The 23,080-nt window shown below is 38.7% G+C and overlaps 1 protein-coding gene across 1 annotated transcript in view; it reads left to right on the top strand.

Annotated features, from left to right (window-relative positions):
- LOC140491202 (EF-hand calcium-binding domain-containing protein 5-like) overlaps positions 1-23,080 on the top strand; it is a 164,711-nt gene that overhangs the window by 3,187 nt on the left and 138,444 nt on the right. The window contains exon 2 of the mRNA XM_072589181.1: positions 20,640-20,796. Coding sequence (XP_072445282.1) covers positions 20,640-20,796 — 157 coding nt within the window. The remainder of the gene's footprint in view (positions 1-20,639; positions 20,797-23,080) is intronic.

Here is a 23,080-nt window from a genome sequence, read left to right as displayed (position 1 = left end):
TCAATCAGTTGATTTTGTTGCAGGTGACTTATAGGATTGATTTACTGAAGAAGCCCAACTTGTTGCTGGTTGCCTTGGGCACAACAATATTGGACAGGCAACGCAAATAACAACTTGTTTACTTATTTGCTAATGCAAAGGATCTAATACTTGTTTTGTAAGCCAATTCTATTAGGAACCTGGTTTGAAGCTTTACTCTGGGTATTAATGCCTCAAAATTTGGAACTTGATGAAAAAAATATCTTTATTGACTACTAATTATGTTATGTACACACTCCAGGAATATATAAGATATGAGATTATGAGATTCAACACTCACCCTTGAGCTGCAATTGTTGGTTTCCTTGAGATACAGACTTGCAATCATGTGGTCATTCCAGCTCCTGCTCCTCAAAGCTACTTTCTTCCTTCACCTTTAATTGTAGAATCAACACCTCTAAGTTCAATAAGCACTCTGCTGAAATAGTTCTGTGTTGCCCACCTGGCTCTGCACACTTTCTTATTGGCTCAATTCTCTGATTGCAGCAGCCTGTGACTGGTTCATTTTCAGTCCTGGCAAACCTTCCATAAGCAGAGGGACCCAACAACAGGCTTGGCCAATCTCCTAAGCCTGTTCACTTTAGTCATTTTAGCCTGTTCCAGGATATATGCAGTTTCACACCCTTTTATTTCTCTTCATCTGTTTGGTCTCGACAGAAGAACCTCACTTCCCTGTCTAGCCCCAGTTTCACCAAACAACCATTATATAAGATCAATTAGAAACTGCAAAGTTTCTACTTATTCCATTATGTTTTGTGCAAAACAGAATGACCTTTATCTCATTAACATAGGAACAGCAGTAGGCCATTGAGCCTGTGAAACCTGCCCACCACTCAACCTGACCACACTGGTCCTAACTCTTGAATGTCTGTTATCTACTCCATCCACATAAGCCTATGTACAATTAATAATCAGAAATCTATCAATTTGTACCATAAACATACTCAAAGGCTGAACTTCCACAGCCCTCTGTGGTACATATTCCAAAGGTACAAAACTCTGAATAGAAACCATTCTCCTCATCTCTACCCTAAGCGGCTCTCACTTATTTTTAAATTGTGCCCTTCCTGTCTAGACTCCCCAACCAAGAGAAATATCTTATCTGAATATTCCTTTAAGTACTTTGTAAGTTTCAATGAGATCGCCTCTCATTCTTTGAAACTCTAGAGAATATAGGCACAGATTGCCCAATTTCTCTTTATAGAACAGTCCCACCATCCCAGGAACAAAGTTGGTGATCTCATTCTATGGCAATAAAATTTTTCCTGAGATAAGAAGATTGAAACTGCACATAGTACTTCAGGTACTGACCAAGCTCCTAAACAATTGAAATAAGACTTCAAATGCTTTCAGAATAAAGGTTAAACTTTCTAATAGCATGCTGCACCTATAAGTTAGCCTTTGATGATTTATCAACAAGGATATCTAGGCCCTTTTGCATATCTACACTTGCCAAACTCTGAGCATTTAAGAAATAATCAGCACATCTGTTCCTCCCCACAAAGTGGATAATCTCACTTTTTTTTCACATTATAGTTGCCATGTTCTTGCCCATTCATTAAGCCTGATACTCCTGAAGCTGCTTTATATCTTTCTCACAACACACATTCCCACTTAGCTTTATATTATCAATAAATTTGGAAATATTACATTTGGTACCTACCTCCAAATTATTGATGACTGTGAATAGCTGGGGCTCAGATACAGATTTTCTACATTGCTACATTAATCACAGCCTGCCAAAGCAAGTATGACCGACTTATTTCTAATTTTGGTTTACTCTGTGGTAGCTAATCAGTAATTCAAGCCAGTATGTTACTTCCTATTCCACATGCTTTAACATTTCTAACCATCCACCTGTGTGGAATCATATCAAAAGCCTTCTGAAAATCTAAGTACATATATCCATTTGTTATGAACCAGGCCAAACCCCCTCAAGACATTTCAAGAAAGTAGCCCAGACCCTAACTTTGCTAGTTGTTTTAAGCAGGTGTAACACGGATTTTCTGGGAGGGATGAAGTTGGTCAAACCACATAGTATTAAACAAAACAGAATTTATTCACAAGATTACCAAATGAAACACAAACAAAAAGGAACAGAATACTGAATAACTCAACCTATCCGAAACAGATCATCTGAACTTAATGATGCTGTTCCATAATACTTGCAACAATCCCCATAAACACTCCGTGGTACAAAAGGTAAAATCAAACATGGTCTTACAGGAGAGATGTCAGAGAGAGAGAGGATCAGCATGATCCTGTTTCTCTGGGTCCAGCAACTTTAAAACTGCCTGACTGCTTTCAGTGAATAGCCAGACTGCCAAAAACCATATCAAACCAGAGAAAGGATGAGCAGGGAGAACCAGCAACTCCCTTTTATTGTACAAGTGTTTTGTTTTAACTTAAAAGCCTTTCTCCTGAGGTAGTATCTGTTAGCTATAATCAAACTGGCCCAAAATCCCATCCAAGCCCTGACTTCTCACAACCTATGTTTTACAACTTCCTGAAAAAAAAACAAGGACAACATGATCTTGTTAAAGGAGTAGCATCATCACACATTGACTCTCCTTTGTCAATTATGTTCGACAAAATACCCCAACAGGTTCATTAAAACACCACTTCCCCATCACAAATCCATGTTGCCTATGCCCAATCAAATCATCATCATCATCCAAGTGTCTATTTATGCTGTCCTTCATATTAAATTCTAGCATTATCCTGATTACTGGTGTACAGCTGTGTAGTTCCCTGTGTTCTCTGTCACTCCTTTATTAGATACAGAGGTGATATTTTCCAGCTTCCGATCTGCAGAACTTTGGTTTATAATCGCCAATGCATTCACTGTCTCTGTAGCCACCTCCTTCAACATTCTGCAGTGTTGACAACTTGGTTTTGGGGATTTATCAACTTGCAGCCTTATTAAAGTTCCCCAATACAATATTCTTACCAATGCTAATTTCCTTAAATCCACCTGTTATGGGTAAATCACTACAAGTTAGCTTTAATTCAGCTTCTTACTAAGAAATCTCATAGACCATCTAGTACTGAAACAATGATTTAAGCTTAGTTGCATGTAGCAACCGAAATAAGACCCCTCAAGTGAGCAAATTAAGCCTCACAACCCAACTTGGCTATTACCCAATTAATGGTGGAACTTGGCCAGATTCCACCAACAGTGTCTGTCTCTGGAAGTGTCCAGATTTTGATCTTTATACAGTGTTGTTCCTCAAAGTTCTGCTAAGTTGAGAGATTTGTTGTTCGATTTTTATAAAGATCTTCGTCCTTTAGGTCATTATTGATGATTCTTTAAACAATTTCATCCAAATTCGAACAAATCTGCAGCTTGCCTTCTTATCAGAAGTAACTTTTTTGTTCCTTGTTGCATTTGTCATTGACTGTCTGTTTGAAGACACAGCTTTCCTGCAGGTAACTCCTTAAATTCTTCTGCACGACAATCCTTGTCCTTTGTCGCCCCATGTCATCAAGTTTATCTAGCAGGTGTCAAAGCAGTTTTATTCATGTAGTCTCCATTCTTTCTCTCGCCAGGCATGGCTAGTTGCTCTTAACTCCAGTATACGTTTGACTTTGACTTTTAGTAGTTTATTCCAGACAGAATTATTGCTGCCTTTTTCTGTAAGTTTGTCTTTTGTTGATTCATTCAATCCATGAACAGTAATTAAAGTTCTAGTTATCCATAGCCATTTGAATCTCTAATTCTGGGAGATTTCATGTATGTTCCTCAGTGAACAAATTCAGAAGTCACAAGAACTAGGTTATAGTCAGTTAAGAAATCACACAACACCAGGTTATAGTCCAACAGATTTAATTGGAAGCACTAGCTTTCAGAGCACTGCTCCTTCATCAGGTGGTTGTGGAGTGCACAATTGTAAGACACAGAATTTATAGCGAAGGTTTACAGTGCGATGTCACTGAAATTATACATTGAAAAATACCCTGATTGTTTGTTAAGTCGTCTGTTAGAATGACTATGTTCGTTTCACTTCTTTCATATGTAAATCACAAAACTTTTTTAAAAGTTACATTCTCCGGTTAACTTTGACAAGGTTATAGTTCAACAGGTTTATTTGAAAACATAAGCTTTCGGAGCACTGCTCCTTCGTAAAGTGCAGTGGAGGGAAGCGCACAGGCACTGAATTGACAGGCGGAGACACCATTGCAAGATAATTAAGAGTGGCAAAAGATAGTACAAATCGTGTGAGTGGTGTGTCAATAGGTTGAATAACAAGTCTTTGCGGGTGATCAAAGGTGTCAAACAGTTTGAATAATGTGTCAACAGCTGAATAACAAGTGAAGGGATCACCTATGATCCAATAAATTGAGGCAGAGAGATAATTACAAAAAAAATCAGAAATAAGATGGTGACAATCTAAGGTTGGAATAAAATGATAGGTTTGAAAGTTGCATGATAAGGGTCGAACCAAAGTAATGAATAATCCAAAACTGTACAAACCAATTAAGGTAGAGAGATCATAACAAATTATAAAGGTAATTGTGTCAAAATGGAACAGTAAGGAAAATTTTACAAACACAGGAAAGTATGGTGGGTGTACATGTAGTGCGACATGAACCCAAGATCAGGGTTGAGGGTGTCTTCATTAGTATGGAACTTGGCTATCGGTTTCTGATTGGCGACTCCACAATGTTGTGTATTTCAACAGCTGCCTTCATTGTCCAGTACTTCCCAGCGGAGAAACTACACCATGTTTTTCACAGACTTCAACATATCATCAATGATGATGAACATCTCATCAAGGCCATCCCTACGCCTCTACTTCACGTCTTCAAACAACTACCTAACCTCAAACAGACATGAAGAACAACCACAACACCACACAACCCTGCCACAGCAACCTTATCAAGACCTGGCAATTCTTCAAAATGGATACTGCTATCACATGTGGAAACACCACTCACCAAATAAACAGTGGGTTCTCATGTGACTTAGCCAATATTGTCCACCTCATACGCTGCGGGAAAGTAAACTCCGAGGCATGGTATATTCGTGAGACCATGCAGATGTTATGACAACTGATGATTGGACACCGCAAAAAATCGCCATGCAGGAGTGTTCCCTGCCAGTTGAGGAACACTTCAGCGGTCAAGGACATTCAACCTCCAATCTTCGGGTAACCATCCTCTAAAGCTGCCTTCGAGATACACAACAACAAAACAGAATTACTGAGCAGAAACTGACAGCCAAGTTCCAAACCCATGAAGATGGTCTCAACCGTCATCTTGGATTCATGTCACACTACATGTAACCCCATCATGTTTGAAAAATCTTCCTTACTGCTCTGTTTTGGCGTCTGTGATGATGCTGTCACTTTAAAAAGGTTATTCTGTCCTGGGTTAATTTGAAGACAGGTTGTAACAACAGAGGTGCCAAAATGGCTATGGGAGATGGCCTAAGTCAACAATCAGAGGAGGCCTTTAGGGTTTTTTAAAAACAATTGTAACAATGGAAGGGGAGTGACCAGTTCTCATAGATCAAGTTTTCTAGTTTTTTAACTGTCGCAGTCAGAAACTGTTTAGGTCCCAGAAGAGTTGGAGCTTCAGTAAAAATGACTCCTAGCTACTACATTGTCTGAAATCTCTTCTGATGTTGTTTCGTCCTGGAAAGGAGAATTTACCTTTTTGCCAAGAGCTGTGTTTATGGGATGTTACTATATTGGAACAGTTAATTAGTCAAAGGTATAGTGTATCTATTATTCAGTTACGTTTTCCAATAGTTAAGATATTCTAATTTCCTCTTCCTTTTGTTTGTATTTTAACTACAGTGTTCAAATAAATTGTGTTTTGCTTAATGTCGAGTGATTTGACCAGTTGCATCAAAACTGGAACACACACTTCACATCTATGTTTAAAAAAGAAAAGCTTAGGGTCTAGGCTACCTTCTTAACATATTTTGAGGGGTCTGGTCTGGTCCAAAACAGATAACTTATACTATTATCTCTCTACCTTATTAGTTTGTACAATTTTTTATTACTTGTTACTTTGTTTAGACCCTCATTATGCTACTGTTGTATCTGTCATGTGACTCCAGACATTTGGTTTGCCTCTAGCAGCATCTTATTTTTGATGCTTTGTAATTATCTGTCTGCCTCAATTAATTGCATCACTGGCTGTCCCTCCACTTGCTACTCAGCTGCGGACACTTTATTCACACCGTTTGACACCTTTGATCACCTGCAAAGACTTGTTATTCAACCTGTTGACACTCCACTCATACCATTTGAACTATCTTTTGTCACTCTTAATGACCTGGAATTATCTTGCAATGATCTTTGTGCCTATCAATTCTGTGCCTGTATGCTTCTCTCCACTTCAGCTGATGAAGCAGCAGTGCTCCAAAAGCTTATGTTTTCAAATAAACCCGTTGGACTATAACCTGGTGTCGTGTACTTCTGACTTTGTTCACCCCAGTTAACACGGGGTGCTAACTACGGAAGCTTTTACTTTTGATTTACATTTTTTTTGCTAGATTGCATTCACATTCAATTTTTATCAGTTTATTCAAATACCTTTCTGGTATTTTAAAGACCTCCCAATCCTCAGAATTACTGCTTTTCCTGTCAATTTTACAGGCCTTTTCTTTTAATTTTATGCAATCCTGAACTTGATCGTAAATTTGCCATGTTCAAAATAATCCAAAGCTGTGTGTTGCTAACTCAAAGAAAACTAACACAAATCACAATCTGTAACAATCTGGCCTTTGCTGACGGCTAAATATGTTGTCATGCATCCCAGTACTCTGTGCATTTAGCTATGTTAGCTTGAACAAATAGAAAGCTATGTATTGATTCGACCAACCTTCAACAAGTTTGGACATAAAGTTGGAGGGAACCCTGAGGGACAGGATGTACATGTATTTGGAAAGGCAAGGACTGATTAGGGATAGTCAACATGGCTTTGTGCGTGGGAAATCATGTCTCACAAACTTGATTGAGTTTTTTGAAGAAGTAACAAAGAGGATTGATGAGGGCAGAGCGGTAGATGTGATCTATATGGATTCAGTAAGATGTTCGACAAGGTTCCCCATGGGAGACCTGATTAGCAAGGTTAGATCTCATGAAATATAGGGAGAAGTAGCCATTTGGATACAGAACTGCTCAAAGGAAGAAGACAGAGGGTGTTGGTGGAGGGTTGTTTTTCAGACTGGAGGCCTGTAACCAGTGGAGTGCCACAAGGATCGGTGCTGGGTCCTCTACTTTTTGTCATTTACATAAATGATTTGGATGCGAGCATAAGAGGTACAGTTAGTAACAATTTGCCCACCACCGAGGTCAGGCTCACCGGTCTATAGTTCCCTGACTTGTCTTTACCGCCCTTCTTAAACAGTGGCACCACGTTTGCCAAACTCCAGTCTTCCGGCACCTCACCTGTGACTATCAATGATACAAATATCTCAACAAGAGGCCCAGCAATCACTTCTCTAGCTTCCCACAGAGTTCTTGGGTACACCTGATCAGGTCCTGGGGATTTATCCACCTTTAACCGTTTCAAGACATCCAGCACTTCCTCCTCTGTAATCTGGACATGTTGCAAGATGTCACCATCTATTTCCCTACGGTCTATACCTTCCATATCCTTTTGCAGATGACACCAAAATTGGAGGTGTAGTGGACAGCGAAGAGGGTTACCTCAGATTACAACAGGATCTTGACCAGATGGGCCAATGGGCTGAGAGGTGACAGATGGAGTTTATTTCAGATAAATGCGAGGTGCTGCATTTTGGGAAAGCAAATCTTAGCAGGACTTATACATTTAATGGTAAGGTCCTAGGGAGTGTTGCTTGGAGAGACCTTGGAGTGCAGGTTCATAGCTCCTTGAAAGTGGAGTCACAGGTAGATAGGATACTGATAAAGGCGTTTGGTATGCTTTCCTTTATTAGTCAGAGTATTGAGTATAGGAGTTGGTAGGTAATGTTGCGGCTCTACAGCATATTGGTTAGGGCACTATTGGAATATTGCATGCAATTCTGGTCTCCTTCCTATCGGAAAGATGTTGTGAAACTTGAAAGGGTTCAGAAAAGATTTACAAGGATGTTGCCATGGTTGGAGGATCTGAGCTACAGGGCAAGGCTGAACAGGCTGGGGCTGTTTTCTCTGGAGCGTCGGAGGCTGAGGGGTGACCTTATAGAGGTTTACAAAATTAAGAGGGGCACTGATAGGATAAATAGACACAGCCTTTTCCCTGGGGTCGGGAAGTCCAGAACTAGAAGGCATAGGTTTAGGGTGAGAGGGGAAAGATATAAAAGAGACCTAAGGGGCAACTTTTTCACGCAGAGTATATGTCTGGAATGAGCTGCCAGAGGACGTGGTGGAGGCTGGTACAATTGCAACATTTAAGAGGCATTTAGATGGGTATATGAATAGGAAGGGTTTGGAGGGATATGGACTGGGCGCTGGCAGGTGGGACTAGATTGGGTTGGGATATCTGGTCGGCGTGGACAGGTTGGACCGAAGGGTCTGTTTCCATGCTGTGACTCTATGACAAACCAGAATTTGTTGCCTCTCCGAATTTCCCTCGAACTGAGTGACTTGCTGAGCCATTTCAAAGGTATGTTCAGGCTTAACTACATTTCTGTGGGTCTCAGATCACAGGTAGGTCAGACCAGGTAAGAATGTCAGGAGGGCATTTGTTGAGTTTTAACAACAATCAATGACAATTGTTGTGGTCACTATCACTGGGGTTAGCTTTCAGTTCCTGCTTCAATTAGTTAAATTTACATTCCACTAGTTGGCATAGTGGACTTTCAACCTCGGCCTCCAGAGCATTAGTCTAGGTGTCTGGATTATTAGTCTGAACACAATTTCATAATGCCACTACATCTCTGACAGTGAATGAATTGGATAGCACAAATACCAGAGCAAATTTTAGATTAGATTGCTTATGGTGTGGAAACAAGCCCTTCGGCCCAACAAGTCCACACTGACCCTCTGAAGAGCAACCCACCCTGACTCATTTCCTACAGTTACCTCTTCATCTAACACTACGGGCAATTTAGCATGGCAAGTTCAACTACCTGCACATTTTTGGATTGTGGGAGGAAACTCTGGCAGACACGGGGAGAATATGTAAAACTCCACACAGACAGTTGCCTGAGGCGGGAATTGAACCTGGGTCTCTGGCTCTGTGAGGCAGCAGTGCTAACCACTGTGCCACTGTGCTGCCCAAAATCCACTTTGACCCTCTACCTGTAACCCTGCATTCCCCATGGCAAATGCATCTAATCCTCAGATCCCTGGATGCTATAGGCAATTTAGCATGGCTAATTCACCTAACCTGCACATCATTGGACTATGGAGGAAACCCAAACAGACACAGGGAGAATATGCAAACTCTACATGGAAAGATACTTGAGGATGGAATCGAACCTGGATCCCTGGTGCTGTGAGGCAGCGGTTCTAACCACTGAGCCACTGTGGTATAATCACTGTGTGATTAAACATTTACTCTTGATCTTTAAGAAAATAATACTGAGGTAAACATTATTTTACTTTGCAGAACAGCATATAGATTGGCTCTGATTGCATACAAGTAGATCATAAAGGTGTGAAAAGCTGCACTATCTTACTGGTATATAATTAGGTTTTCCACAAGATTCAGGTTACGTTATGCTATTTAAAGGCTCATTAAGACAAAAGATAGGAGAAATTGGTTATATAGTCCATAGAGCTAGCTCCATCTTAGTTTGAAGAAATGCAATTGTACCCTTTGTATACTAGCTGGCTTGCCATAGTCATATGACTTCTGTGTCAGTGCATTTGTATGCAGTCTGTGGGAGCTACTAAGATACATGAAATATGATGTCAGAGTGGTAAAGTTGAAAATGTGTGGATTTTCAAAAGAGTAAGTGAGCCAATTGCTGAAAAAAGCAGAAAGGATGAACAAAAAAAAACGCTGCATTTTGAATTATAATTTGGAGATGCCAGTGTTGGACTGGGATGTACAAAGTTAAAAAATCACACAGTACCAGGTTATAGTCGAACAGGTTTATTTGGAAGCATTAACTTTCGGAGTGCTGGTCCTTCTGATGAAGGAGCCACTTGATGAAGGAGCAGCACTCCGAAAGCTAGTGTGCTTCCAATTAAACCTGTTGGACTATAACCTGATGTGGTGTGATTTTTAATTTTGAATTATAGGGTGAATCAAAATGGCTGTGTATTTTTTCACTCCCTGCTGCTGTGGAAATGAATTGCATTTTTTCCCCCAACTTTCATTGGTAAAACTGTGAAATGACAATGGAATTAATGAAAAACCAGAGTGTATAAGTATTATAATCCTGCTATCAGTGCAGAAAAGAAGTATTACAAGCTATAGCGTTGTCTAGATCTGTTTGAGGACCAAAAATGTCAGGCAGAAGAGATTATACGGACTTTGAGGACACATTTTGAACCATTATTAATGTTACTTATGAACAGTATTTGTTCAACATCAGCGCTTCAGGGCAAAAGGAGACTATTGATCAGTATATGACTGCACTGATAGATCTAGCTGACTCTTGTGAATTTGGTTAGCTGAAAGAAGATCTAATCAGAAATAAAATTGTCTTAGTCATATAAAATCCTGCCATAAGAGAATCTGTGATGGGAAAGGTGAAATCTATTCTCACGAAAGCTCTCAACTTTTGAAGTTCAAAGTTGTCGATTGTCAGCGAGAAGGTATTAATGGTATATCGGATTGGGCTTTACATTATTTTGAGAGATATTCCAAGCTAAGTGTGATTAATAAATTGGGAAAAAACCAAAGAAATATTTTCATAAAGTAAGCAAAAAGATCAGAGATAGAGGACAGGATGTTGGTACTACAGAAAACATCATACGAAAGAAAAGAAAAATTCTCCAAAGTGGGGAAAGCAATGTTCAAACTGCATGAAGCTGAATCATTTTGCGTGCGGGTATTGAATAAGAAAGAAACAAAGGATACCTATAAAGGTGGCTGCTGGAGAGACAGCAGCTGAGGATTCTGATGAATCATCTTGCTCCAGATAATAGATTAGCATAATGATGTCCAAAGGCAATAATTGTGCAACTTTGTGATTGTTAGAATGATGATTGCAGAAAGAAAACTTCAAGCAAATGTGACGTGAGAGGTAGACACAATGTAAATTCGTGCAGTATTGCATTTTGCAAGCCTGTCTAAATTGATACAATATGGTGTCTCAAAAAGGAAGCTTTCAAAGGTATGGTTGAAGGTATATGATGGAATGACATTCATGCCAAGGGACAAATTAAACTGAGAACCCAATGCTCAGCTTAATGGTCATCTGGAGTTTCAGATAGTAGTCATCAAGCAAAATCTACTCATATCAAGTGTGTTATGGACTAAACTAGGCCATTCAAAACATTCTTAAGCAGGCAGCTCAGACCATAACTTTGCAATTTGTTTCGGTAAGTGTACAGTGAAAATTACAAGGAGTAAGTTAGCTAGGTTGACTAGTTGTTTTAAAACAGATGAAAATTTATTCACAAAATTACACAATGAAACACAAAGAACAGAATAAAGAGCCCCTACAAAACTCAACCTATCTAACTAGACTTAATTATGCTGTTCCGGATATGCACAACAGTCCCAATAAGCAAACTCCCTTTAAAAAAAAGTATAAATGGAATACATGCTTACAGGTTGAAGTTGAAGGGCAGAAAGAGAGAGAGAGAGTTTCCACACAGCTCTCTATTGAACTTCCAACCAGTTCAAGACCAAACTAAAACTGCTCAGCTCAGCTAGAGAGCTGACCACTCCCCTTTCGTTATACAGGTCACTTCTAAAACATGACCACTTTGGCCTTAAGTGTCACCTGTTTACATATCAAAATCATTTTCATCTCTGTACCAAACCAGACTGTTCAGAGCCTGGCCCGATTTATTACCCCTCTTAAAATATCCAAGGACAGAGTCTCCTTGAGCCAAAGAACAGCTTTTAGAAAAAAGGTTATGTTGTGACGAGTGAACCAAGTCCAAAGCTTAGACTAGTAACCAAAAATGCCAGAAGAGATTTGCAGTGTTTCGAAGTCCACTAAGCCATGAACAGTTGGATTTAGAAGATTACAGGTTTTTTTTCATAGGTTTTGGATGTTGTCCTTGTGAATATCATCTCAAAATAGATGTGAATGTTTAACCAACACACTACTTTCTGAGGAGAGTTCCAGCTATTCTCACGTCCAGCCTGAAAGCTGATAGACAAGCAGAAAGAAGAAGTCAGTAATCAAGAAAGTGACAAGTCATCTAGATGGGATTAACAGCATAGTAGCAGTGAAAAAAAAAGTGGAAACCCCAAAAGTATGCATAGATCTAAAGGATCTCAATGAAGAATTCTTTGAAAAAATCTTATTACCTAAGCCAATTATAGAAGAAACTTTGCTTAAAACTGTCAAGGCAAAGGACTGTACCATCCATGACTCAAAGGACGTTTTCTGGTCAGTGAATTTGGATGAAAGTAAATATTCTCTAACAATAATCTGGAGGTTATTTGAAAGATACCAATAGTTACACATGCCATTTTGCATTTCCACAGCTCCAAAGAGTATCATTACAATTGGCATATGATAGTGATCTTCCTGGAATGGAAACTGGTTAGGATTTGGGGACACAATTAAAAAAGCCAACATAGACCATGATCTGGGTCTGGTGTAACTGGTAGAGAGAACTCAGCAGATAAACTTGAAATTGTATATGCAAAAGATACAATTGAAAATATCTGAAGTCAGGACATGCACTGACAGCTAAAAACTTTCTCTGGATCCTGATAAGGTGAGAGCTATAGTAAAGATGTATTGGCCAGCAGAGATGAAGCAGTGTACTAATTTGTGGATCTGTGAGCTAATTAAGGACGACCAGTTGCATATGCATCCAGGGCATTAATGCAAACTGAAAGATATGGTCAGGAAAGACACATTGTCAGCGGAGTATGACCACAAGCCACTTCAAAGCATTTGCCTCAAACTGCTTCTATTCGCCGTGAAGCTTCTGTAATGAATGTTATTTCATTTGTGGAGCTATCATCTGAATGTAGGAAACAGAAGTATGTTGCTGATGTGCTGTTGAGAGCAGCACTCAGTAAAAGAGTAAGTTTGAGGATACTAAGACAGAGTATGATACCTTCCGTATTCAATGAGAATCAAAAAGTCAACATATTCTGGAAGTCATCAACTCTCCAGAGATATTGAATCTGAAAGACACATGTCTTGCTTAATTTGAGTAAACTATAAAGCAAGATGCAACAACACAGAGGGTAGTACATGTATGGAATGAGCTGCCAGAGGATGTGGTGGAGGCTGGTACAATTGCAACATTTAAGAGGCATTTGGATAGGTATATGAATAGGAAGGGTTTGGAAGGATATGGGCCGGGTGCTGATTGGTGGGATTATATTGGGTTGGGATATCTGGTTGGCATGGACGGGTTGGACCGAAGGGTCTGTTTCCATGCTGTACATCTCTATGACTCTATAAATGCTGCAGAAAGTAGTGATGAAATAATGGCCTGAAAGCATCAAGGACATACCTGTGGATGCAAGTGTGTTTTGGGCTGACTGAGATGAAATGGTAGCTCATGGTGGCATCTTGTACAAAGAAAGAGAGTTATTATCACTAAGGAGATGAGAAGAGAGATTATGAAGTCCATCCATGCAAACCATCAAGGAATAAAAACATAATGCTGGAAAAACTAGAGGGACCAAATTTACATGTCAAGTCCAATTTTTAGAACTTTCAAAGAATTGTGTATAGTTTGAGGAAGGCAAAGAAAGTGTTCTACTTCTTAACATAAGCCAGTGCTGCGCTTTAATGAATACCAAGAAAAACAAGACAAAAAAACCATTAAAGACACCTGACATCCCAACATGTATGGAGGTGGAATGGACCTCTTCATTCTCACAGGATCTGATTATCTTGTCAATGTTAATTAATATCCTGACTACTGGGGGTTATGCCAGCTGCCGTCAATCACTATCAGTGGATTGTAGGATGCCTGAAAACATGATTCATTTGTTAGACATTGTAATGAGTGTCACTAGCCTTCCATTCACAGATGAGGAGGCCAGTCACTTTAGAAACAATGGGAAATTCAACACCATACATCATTTTCATACTATGCTTAGTCAAATGGAAAGACTGAGACAGCAGTGAGAATCATCAGTAGGATCAGTAAAACATCAGGCAAATCCAATATAAATTTGTGCAAGACAATCATAGAGTCATACATCATGGAAAGAGGCCCTTTGGCCCAACACATCTATGCCGACCAGGTTTCCTAAACTGAATTAGTCCCATTTGCCTGCATTTGGGCTGTATCTCTTTAAACCTTCCCTATCTATGTAATTGTACTCACTTCTACCACTTCCTCTGGTAGCTTTTTGATATACTCACCGTCCTCTGTGTGAAAAAGTTGCCCTTCAGGTCCATTTTAAATCTTGCCCCTCTCAACTTAAAGCTATGCCCTCTAGTTTTGGACCCCCCTACCCTGAGGAAAAGATCTTGGCTATTCATGATTTTATAAACTTCTATGTGGAAACCCCTCAGCCTCCTACGCTCCAGAGCAAAACACATCCCGTCTTATCCAACCTCTCCTTATATAACTCAAACCTTCCAGTCTCGGGAACTTACTTGTTATTCTTTTTTGCACCCTTTCCAGCTTAGTGACATTCTTTCTTTAGCAGAGCAACCAAACTTGTAATTTACAAATGAGAATAAATACAAATGTTAAGAGAAATACTGCTGCACCCTTAATGTACTGGCTGACTTGCCACAGTTGTTTGACCTCTATATTTATTGTAAGTACCTTGTGTACAGTCTGCAAGAACTGTCACAATTAAGGTTGGAGGGGTCTACTGTTTCCATTTCTCATCCTTCTCCTTTATCCGTCAGAATAAATGTTAAATGTGGTGAGATTGATGATGTGACCAATTGTATTTATCTCTGACTGTTAGTTTTGTGTTAAGGACAATTCACCAGTTTTCTTCTGTTAACAGCAAATAACTGGTTTATGACTAAAAACAGTTTGCTCAATAAACAGTGACAGATTGGGCTCTGCAAATGTATATGTTTATCTTTAAAAAAAATAAACTCATGCACAATCTGAAGAGAAACAACAAAAATAAAAAATCTGCAGAATGTTAAATTTAATGTGCTTTTGTCAGGTAATAGTCAAATCCATGAAAATGATAAATCACAGATTGCCCCAAATTATGGTTCTCATCCAAAGTTATTCTGCACACATCTTGTGGCACTGAGGGGCCTTCCTAGAACAGTTGTAGTTGACTAAATTCTCATTGCTCCAGATGGTGAGGTAGATTTCAACAAATCTTGACAGAGATGACGTCTGGTAGATTTCAGTTCACATACCTTGCTGACAAGTTTTTTTCAGTCATTGATGGGATGTGGGTGTTGCTGGCTCGTTCAGCAGTTACAGCCTATCCCTAATTGCCCAGAGGGGCAACCATGTTGCTATGGAGTCACATGTAGACCAGACCAGGTAAGGACAATAGTTTCCTTCCCAAAGTGACATTTCAAAGAAAGTGAGAGAGAGAGTTTCTCAGTTAGGATCGTATTCTGTTTAAGATCAAAAATACAGTATACTGTAGTTGTATACCACCCTCAAATTGGATCTTGCAACCTCTTTCTGAAAATTCTTCAGACTATTTGACTCCATCCAAGCTCCCTACACCTTGCAGATATGATATTGTTGCAGTTGTGAGTTTCTTTCATTTTTCCGAATTGTTTGTAAACAATCTATGAAAATAGCAACAAAAGTGCAGTGCCTCAAACCCATACCATCATCCAATTAGATTTTTAAAAGATATTTAACCTATTTTTCTAATCAACCTGTTATTGCATACCTCAGGAGCAGGTGGGACTTGAACACAGATCGCCTGGTTCAGGGGTAGGTTCTGTACATGTGTACCACAAGAGGGCTCCTAAGTAAGGAAGCCCTTCATCCAAGGGTGGTCTTGAACCACCAGCCTTCCAGTTAACAGCTGAATGTGCTGACCCATTGTGTCACAGAAATCACTTAAGCACACTACACTTGGTATTCCCAGGTGATGTCCAATCCAAGTACTAACCAAGCCTGAGTTTGTTTAGCTTCTGAGATGAGGTGAGGTCAGGTGTTTTCAGTCTAGTATGGCTTTAGGCATAAGATCTGTATTTGATTTCTGTCTTAATTCTATTCCCCGTCTTAGTTTCCTTACATGTGTCTTACAAAAATCTATCACCAAAGTTTTAAAATTTTCAAATGAAGTAGGTTCAACAACATTTGAGGGGAAGACATTCAGATCTCCAGTGAAGAAGAATGTCCACGCAGCTGAATGGCCTACCTCTAATTCTAATGTCCCGCCCTGTTGTTTTGGACTTTTGACAATGGTGATAAAATATGGACTATTGATTTTCAAATTCCGTCATCTGATTTTAGTACCAGTTACATGAACTGAAATGGTTTCAATTAGGACAAAACACTGACTCAAAATGGTTGCGGCAAGGCACTTGACCACACGGGTTATGCTTCATGAAACAACCATTGAATAAATGAAACTAATCTGAACTGAAATTAATATTTTTTCAAAGGCATGAAGCCTGTGAACCCAATCAGGCATGAAAGGGCTCCTACTTCCTCTTTTGATTTACACCTTTATTGGAATCTTTGCATATTGGAAATGGAACTTTGCCTACAATTAGTGAACCTAATAGAAAACTTCTGCAGATAGAAAACATAAACTTTTATTCCAAGGAGTTGCTTGTGGCAGAAGAGAGAAGATGGATTATGATTGTAGATTTGAAGCTGGAGAGAACTTCTTTTCTGCTCCTCATTCCTGTGACTGTATTAATTGGAGACAAACATCAGAACACCAAACATTCAAAGGATAACTGCAGATTCACTACAACAAATTATACAACATAGTAATTAAACAGCCATGGTTTCTGGTTAATAACTTATTTCTCAAGATCACCCCTAAATCTTTAACATATTGTTCATTCATCTTCCTCTTATAATGGACACTATCCTTTATTAGCTGTGTGTATGTGTGACTGTGAGTGTGTAAGAAAGTGAATGGGTGAACATATTTTTGACCTCATGTCTGTTATTTTTCTGAGGCTTTGTTTCTGGTAAAACCAATTAACTACAATTTTACTGGGGAAAGACTGAAATAGGCTAAAACCTTTTTGCAGCTAGCCAGGGAAGTTGAAAAGAAGGGAGCTGATTCGCCAACCTTGCTTGATATGAAAAGAATCCTCCACTACCAGAGGAAGTAGTTTCCTTCAATTCAAAGTGTCAAATTCTTCAATCCCTTTAAACACATCTAAGATATCAGCTATTAGCCCTCACTACTCAAGGGAATTCAAAACAAATCTCTTCAGCCTGTCCTCATATTTGAATTCTTTTAACACCAGCACATTCTAATGAATCAGCACTTCACCCTCTCAGGGGTTACCAAATGCTTCCTGAAGTGCAGAGTCTAATACTGAATAATAATATTAATAATTTGAAGGATACGAATACTGGTTGCTTAGTCTATTCTGAGTTTTATTTCACTTTAGCAACACTTCTAATTCTTTGTATTGCAACCCTCTTTTGATGGCGGGTAAAATTCCATTAACATTTCAAACTGTTTTCCACCTGCCATTCATTTTTAAGGATTAATGTAATTACATGTCAAAATCTCTCCACTCCGCAACAGTTCCGAGTTAATTTCATTTTAAAAACACTGACCTATCTTTCTTATGTTCAAAGCGGATGACATTACACTTCCTCAAACTGAATATCATTTGTCACAGTTTTACACACTCATTGAATCTCACTGTCCCTTTGCAACTTTCTGCTGGCATTTACACTACTTTCTGTTGCACTTAATGCAGTATCATCAGTAAATGGATATGAGGCTCTCTGTTTCTGCATCTATTACATTAATAATGTATTTGAGCAATCAGAAGAACTGACCATGATGTTTCAGTGGACTGTTTTAAGTCAACAATTTGAAGTATAGTATAACAGCTACTCCATTCTTTCTAAATCTATATATTAATTACATTAAAATGTACTTTAAAAAGGTAAAATGAAAATATTAGTTTAAATATTATGCAGGGCTGCAGAGCTGTGATGGTGTGTATCCACACACCTGCATGGGAGGTGTTGTTTCAAAGGGCGGACACCAAGAAGTCCAGGCCACACTCTGCTGACATTGGGAATCACAGGCACATAGAAACAGGGTGAGGCCATTCAACCAATTGAGCCAGTTCTGCCATTCAGTATGATCGCAGCTGATCATTCCCTCCAGTGTCTTTTTCCCATACTGTCTGCATATCCCTCTATGCCACCGGTGTTCACAAATCTATCAATCTTTATTTTAATATACTCAGTGATTGAGCATCCACAACTCTATTAGGCAAAGAATTCCAAAGATCCACAATCCTTTGTGTAAAAGAAATTCTCCTCATTTCCATCCAAGATGGTTTTCTCCTTCTTTTGAAAGTTGTGTCCCCTGGTTCCAGACTCCCAAACCACAGGACACATCCTACCTACATCTACCCTGCCTACCACATTCAGTATTTTGCAGGTTTCTAAGAGATCACCTCTCATTCCTCAAAACTTGATAAGGTACAGACTTCATTTCCCTTGTTTCTTTTCATACTATAGTCCTGCCATTCTCAGGAATAAGTCATAAACAACATTTTTGTTAATGCTGTCCAATACCTTTCCTCAGATAAGGGAACCAAACTGCACACAATAATCTAGGCACAGTTCAACCAAGGTTCCATATAAATGAAGCAAGGCTTCCCTACTCCTGTATTCAAATTGTTTTGTGATTAAGGCTAACATAAAATTAGCTATTTTGTATGTTTGCTGTATCTGCATGTCAACCTTCAGGGGCTTACTGATGAGGTCCTCTAGGTCCCTTTGTACATCTACACTTTCTATCCTTTTGACATTTAATTAATATTCTGCAGTTCTGTTCTTCCTACCAAAGTGGTTACCCACAACGTTTTCCACATTTTATTCCATCTGCCAATGCATGCCCATTTCCTCAGACTGTCCAAATTCTCTTGAATTGCAACCTACAGTATGCATTTCCACCCAGCTTTTTGTTATCTGCAAACTTGCATATATCACATTTGGTCCAAATATCAAAATCATTTTATACTTATTATGAACATATAGGGTCCAAATTCTGACCTTTGTGGTACCCCACTACCCACTAGTCACAGTCTGCCAACATGACAATGAATCATTCAATCCAATACTCTGTTTCCCCCTGCGAGCCAATCTTTAAACCATGCCAGTACATTCCTTGTGCTTTAATGTTTTTAGCCAACCCCCTGTGCAGGACTTTATCAAAAGCCTTCTGAAATTCAAAATATACTATGGATACTGATAGTTTAAAATTCAAATATAATACATGAAAATTATTAATGATGACTGAAAGTTGTTATTCTACATCCCAGAATCCCAAAAGAGAAATAAATGGATGCAGGAGGAATGCATGTAGGAATAGAATTTCATTTCAAATCAGTACATGAAATATTTGAGCATTAATTTACTCTTTGATGGCCAAGAACATAACAGAAGCTCTACTTTGCATGATAAATTCCCTTTGAATCTGACATTTCAAATCCATGATATAACACCTGCTCTGAAAAAGTGTTTAAGCCAATGTTACCATCAATCCTTTATTTGTGACCTAGCCCACTGCTAAAAGTTTAATTGTCTTATTTGTCACGAGGCGATATTTTATCTGGGTTATGGTGAGATGCATTAACCTAGACCATTACACTTTTAAGTTTGTTCAGAATATGAGTTATATTGTTTTCTTAATCTAAATTCAGTAATATTCAATATTGTGATCAACAAAACTGAATTATTAAAGATTACTAAGGTCCCTTGATTTTAATTCAGTTCAGCAAAGGCTGTATGGAAAAAAGGGAAAACTTTATGTAGAGTTCATTATGAGGTTCGGGTCATTTTAACTTTGTAGCCTAATTTGAGTATCACAGCACTTTGTAGTGTTCAAAGGCAGCCACAAAGAGGCTAGCTATTAGCAAGAATTCAAGGGAGTGGCTCCCAGCACACAGCTCGATCTGGGCACATGGTGTCACCAAAAAACATTCATAATGGAAAGGAGAGAGAAGGTCAGTTTTAGAGAAGTTTGGAGGAATGGGATTGCTCCAACTGGTATATTAGGATTCTTAATATTCTTTAAAATACATTTCAACCTCTTCAGAACATTCAGTTGTCTCTGACAGATTTGGTGTGGTGCAACTTTTCACAATTTCAAGTAAAAAATCACATTGCAATGCTATGGACATTGTTGGGCCTTAACCTCAACATATGCAACAGGTTCCTACCTATCTGGGGCACCACTCTGCATTTTCCCTGGTTAAAACTGAACGAAGTGGGAGTGCTGGAAAAGCTCCATCCCCACTCCCTCAAAACCACCTGACACCACCCCCATCCAAAATCTTAGTTACATACCCATCCCAATGGCATTGTCTAAGCTGAGTTAAGATCCATGTGATGCATTAAAATCAAGATTTTATCAAGAGTATTACAATCTGGAATTATTAATGATAATTTTTTACATCACAGGCTTTCCACTCTTAAAGCAGAAACAAAGCTGAGGCAAAGTAAGAGGGAACAGCTGAATAAAGTTTACCTGGACAAACAAGAGAAGAAAAAGGAAAGCCTTCGCTTACAGTTCAGAGATTGGATGCTGAGCACTAATGGAATTGTGATGCTTAGTTTGGTAAGACACATTTTTGTCAATAACAAACCTGAGTCTAGATGAGCCTTATCCAGACCAAATATTCTCATGGAAAACTCAAATAATTTGGTTTGAATTTTTCTTCCAAAAAGTGCATCAAGGCTCACTTTTAAAATGATCAGTTATAAACATCAGAAAATTATATTTAATTTCAACACCAGTTTATCTTTATCATTTCTGAACATTTTAGTTGAAACAAAAATTGCTGATTTCACTACTGGAACTTATTTTGAGACATTACTGAGTAAGCCTAACAGTTAAACAAACCTGTCATTAGGGATCAAGTGATTGTCTGAGCTGTTTAATTTCACATCTGTGTTCATGGAAACAGCTGAGGATTAGACTCCTTAAAATGCTTTTCTCCATTCTACTTGCTTTGGTGTTCAGCTACTATTAATAGCTGGCAGAGGAAGTATGTATCCTTATATCTGACTTTACAGCTGGAGGATATGTGAAAAAGAGGGCCACATGAATCTTTCCACAAGACATTTATGGAGGGATATCTGATTGCTTCTCTTGGCAGTCATGTTAGTACAACAGAGATTAGGATATCAATGTGCAGGCAATGGGCCTCTGACCCACTACACCAACACCTTGGCACTGATTATTTGGTATTTCTCAATATTGGAATATCCTTCATGCCAACTTTGTAATAGCAACTTCTAAATAATAATATGGACCAGACCAGAACACCCCCCGCCCCCACCACCACCAACATATTTTAAGAAGGTAGCCTAGATCCTAACTTTTTTTTATTTTAAAGGCAAATGTAGGATGTCTGTTCCCGATGCTATGTGACTGCTCAGATTACTTGCTGTTAAACAAAATACAATTTATTGAAACACTGTCGTTAAAATGCAACCAAAGAAAGAGGAATTTAGAATACCTTAACTCTGTTGGAGATTTAACAGGATAATAGACATAGTAATTATGACTAATTAACTGTTCTAATGTAGTAACTTCCCACATACACACTCCTTGCCAAAAAGGAAACTTAAGACACAGATTCTCTCTTATATGTCTACAATCCAGAAGGAAAAACATCCAGAGAAAATTCAGAGTGAGTAGCAGCCAGGAGATATTCACTGAAGCTTCCAACTCTGTTGAGACCCCAATGGCTGCTAATGCTACTGAGAAACCAAAACCAGAGAACCTAGTCTGTGAGAGCTGGCCACATCCATTCAGGCTGTAAACTAAAGAAAAAACAAGGTCTCCCAAGCTGTTTACTCAAGTAGTCTTAACTAGCCAACTCATAACTTTTCCTTACAACCTCTCTTTAAAAACTAAACCAGGACAAAATAACTCTTAAAGTGGTTACAACCTCATAATTATTGCACCTACAAGTTCATTCATCCTTCAAATCAATCTTTGAGTCTTTTTTTAAAATCTAGGGCCAAAACTTCACTGGGGACAGGCACAACCTGATATAAAGGCTGTGCTGTTTTAGTCTGCAGCACCCATTGCTTGAGGAGTTGGAAGATGGTTTCTTGATTTCACTTCTAATGATGGGTATCAGTGACATCAGGAGTAAATTTTTGATGTACACCCATCAAAGGGGCAACAAGTTGCAGTGGAGGAATTCTAGCCAGAATGTGGATAGTTTCCAATTCCATCATCTCTCTCCTCCCTCCACCCTATTACTTTGCTTCACTGATCAAACTTAAGATTTTAGCAACAGATAATAGGTAACTTTTGAAGAAGTGTACTTTGTAGAAGCTTCAGTTAGGAATTTCAATATCCTGCTCTTGGCAATATGGTATACCAGGTCTTAAAGGGTATTCCATTGTTAATTATACCCCAGGTCCCTGTGAAAGCCAGCAACATAGACTGTCGTTCCCATTCTTTTATTGAGCATAAGTTCTGTTATTTAGTTGCCTCAACCTGATTTTTTCAGGCTTTCATCTCAACTTGATGGAAGGGTTGTAGACTTTAAGTTCTTATATTAATTCAGTTGTTATTCCCTGATCTCCACACTGATTCTGTGAACTGGAATATTCCAAAACGAGATCCAAAATGAAACTGATTTAAACAGAAGAAATTTGTAATTTCTCATAATTTCTCATATTTCTCAAATTTGTAATTTCTCATAATTGTTTGTCTGGTTAAAAACACATACATATAGTTCTATTCACTTGCCATGCTTTAATTAAAAAAATGAATGAGGAAAGAATAGAGAAATTACTGATTATCTTCCACATTTGTTATTTTTGACTTATGTTAAATTATGTGGGAAGAAACACAAACTCAAACTTTAAAGTTAAAAATC

The sequence above is a fragment of the Chiloscyllium punctatum genome, chromosome 19, assembly GCF_047496795.1.
Source record: "Chiloscyllium punctatum isolate Juve2018m chromosome 19, sChiPun1.3, whole genome shotgun sequence".
NCBI lineage: Eukaryota > Metazoa > Chordata > Chondrichthyes > Orectolobiformes > Hemiscylliidae > Chiloscyllium > Chiloscyllium punctatum.
This window is presented reverse-complemented; position numbering and strand designations above follow the sequence as displayed.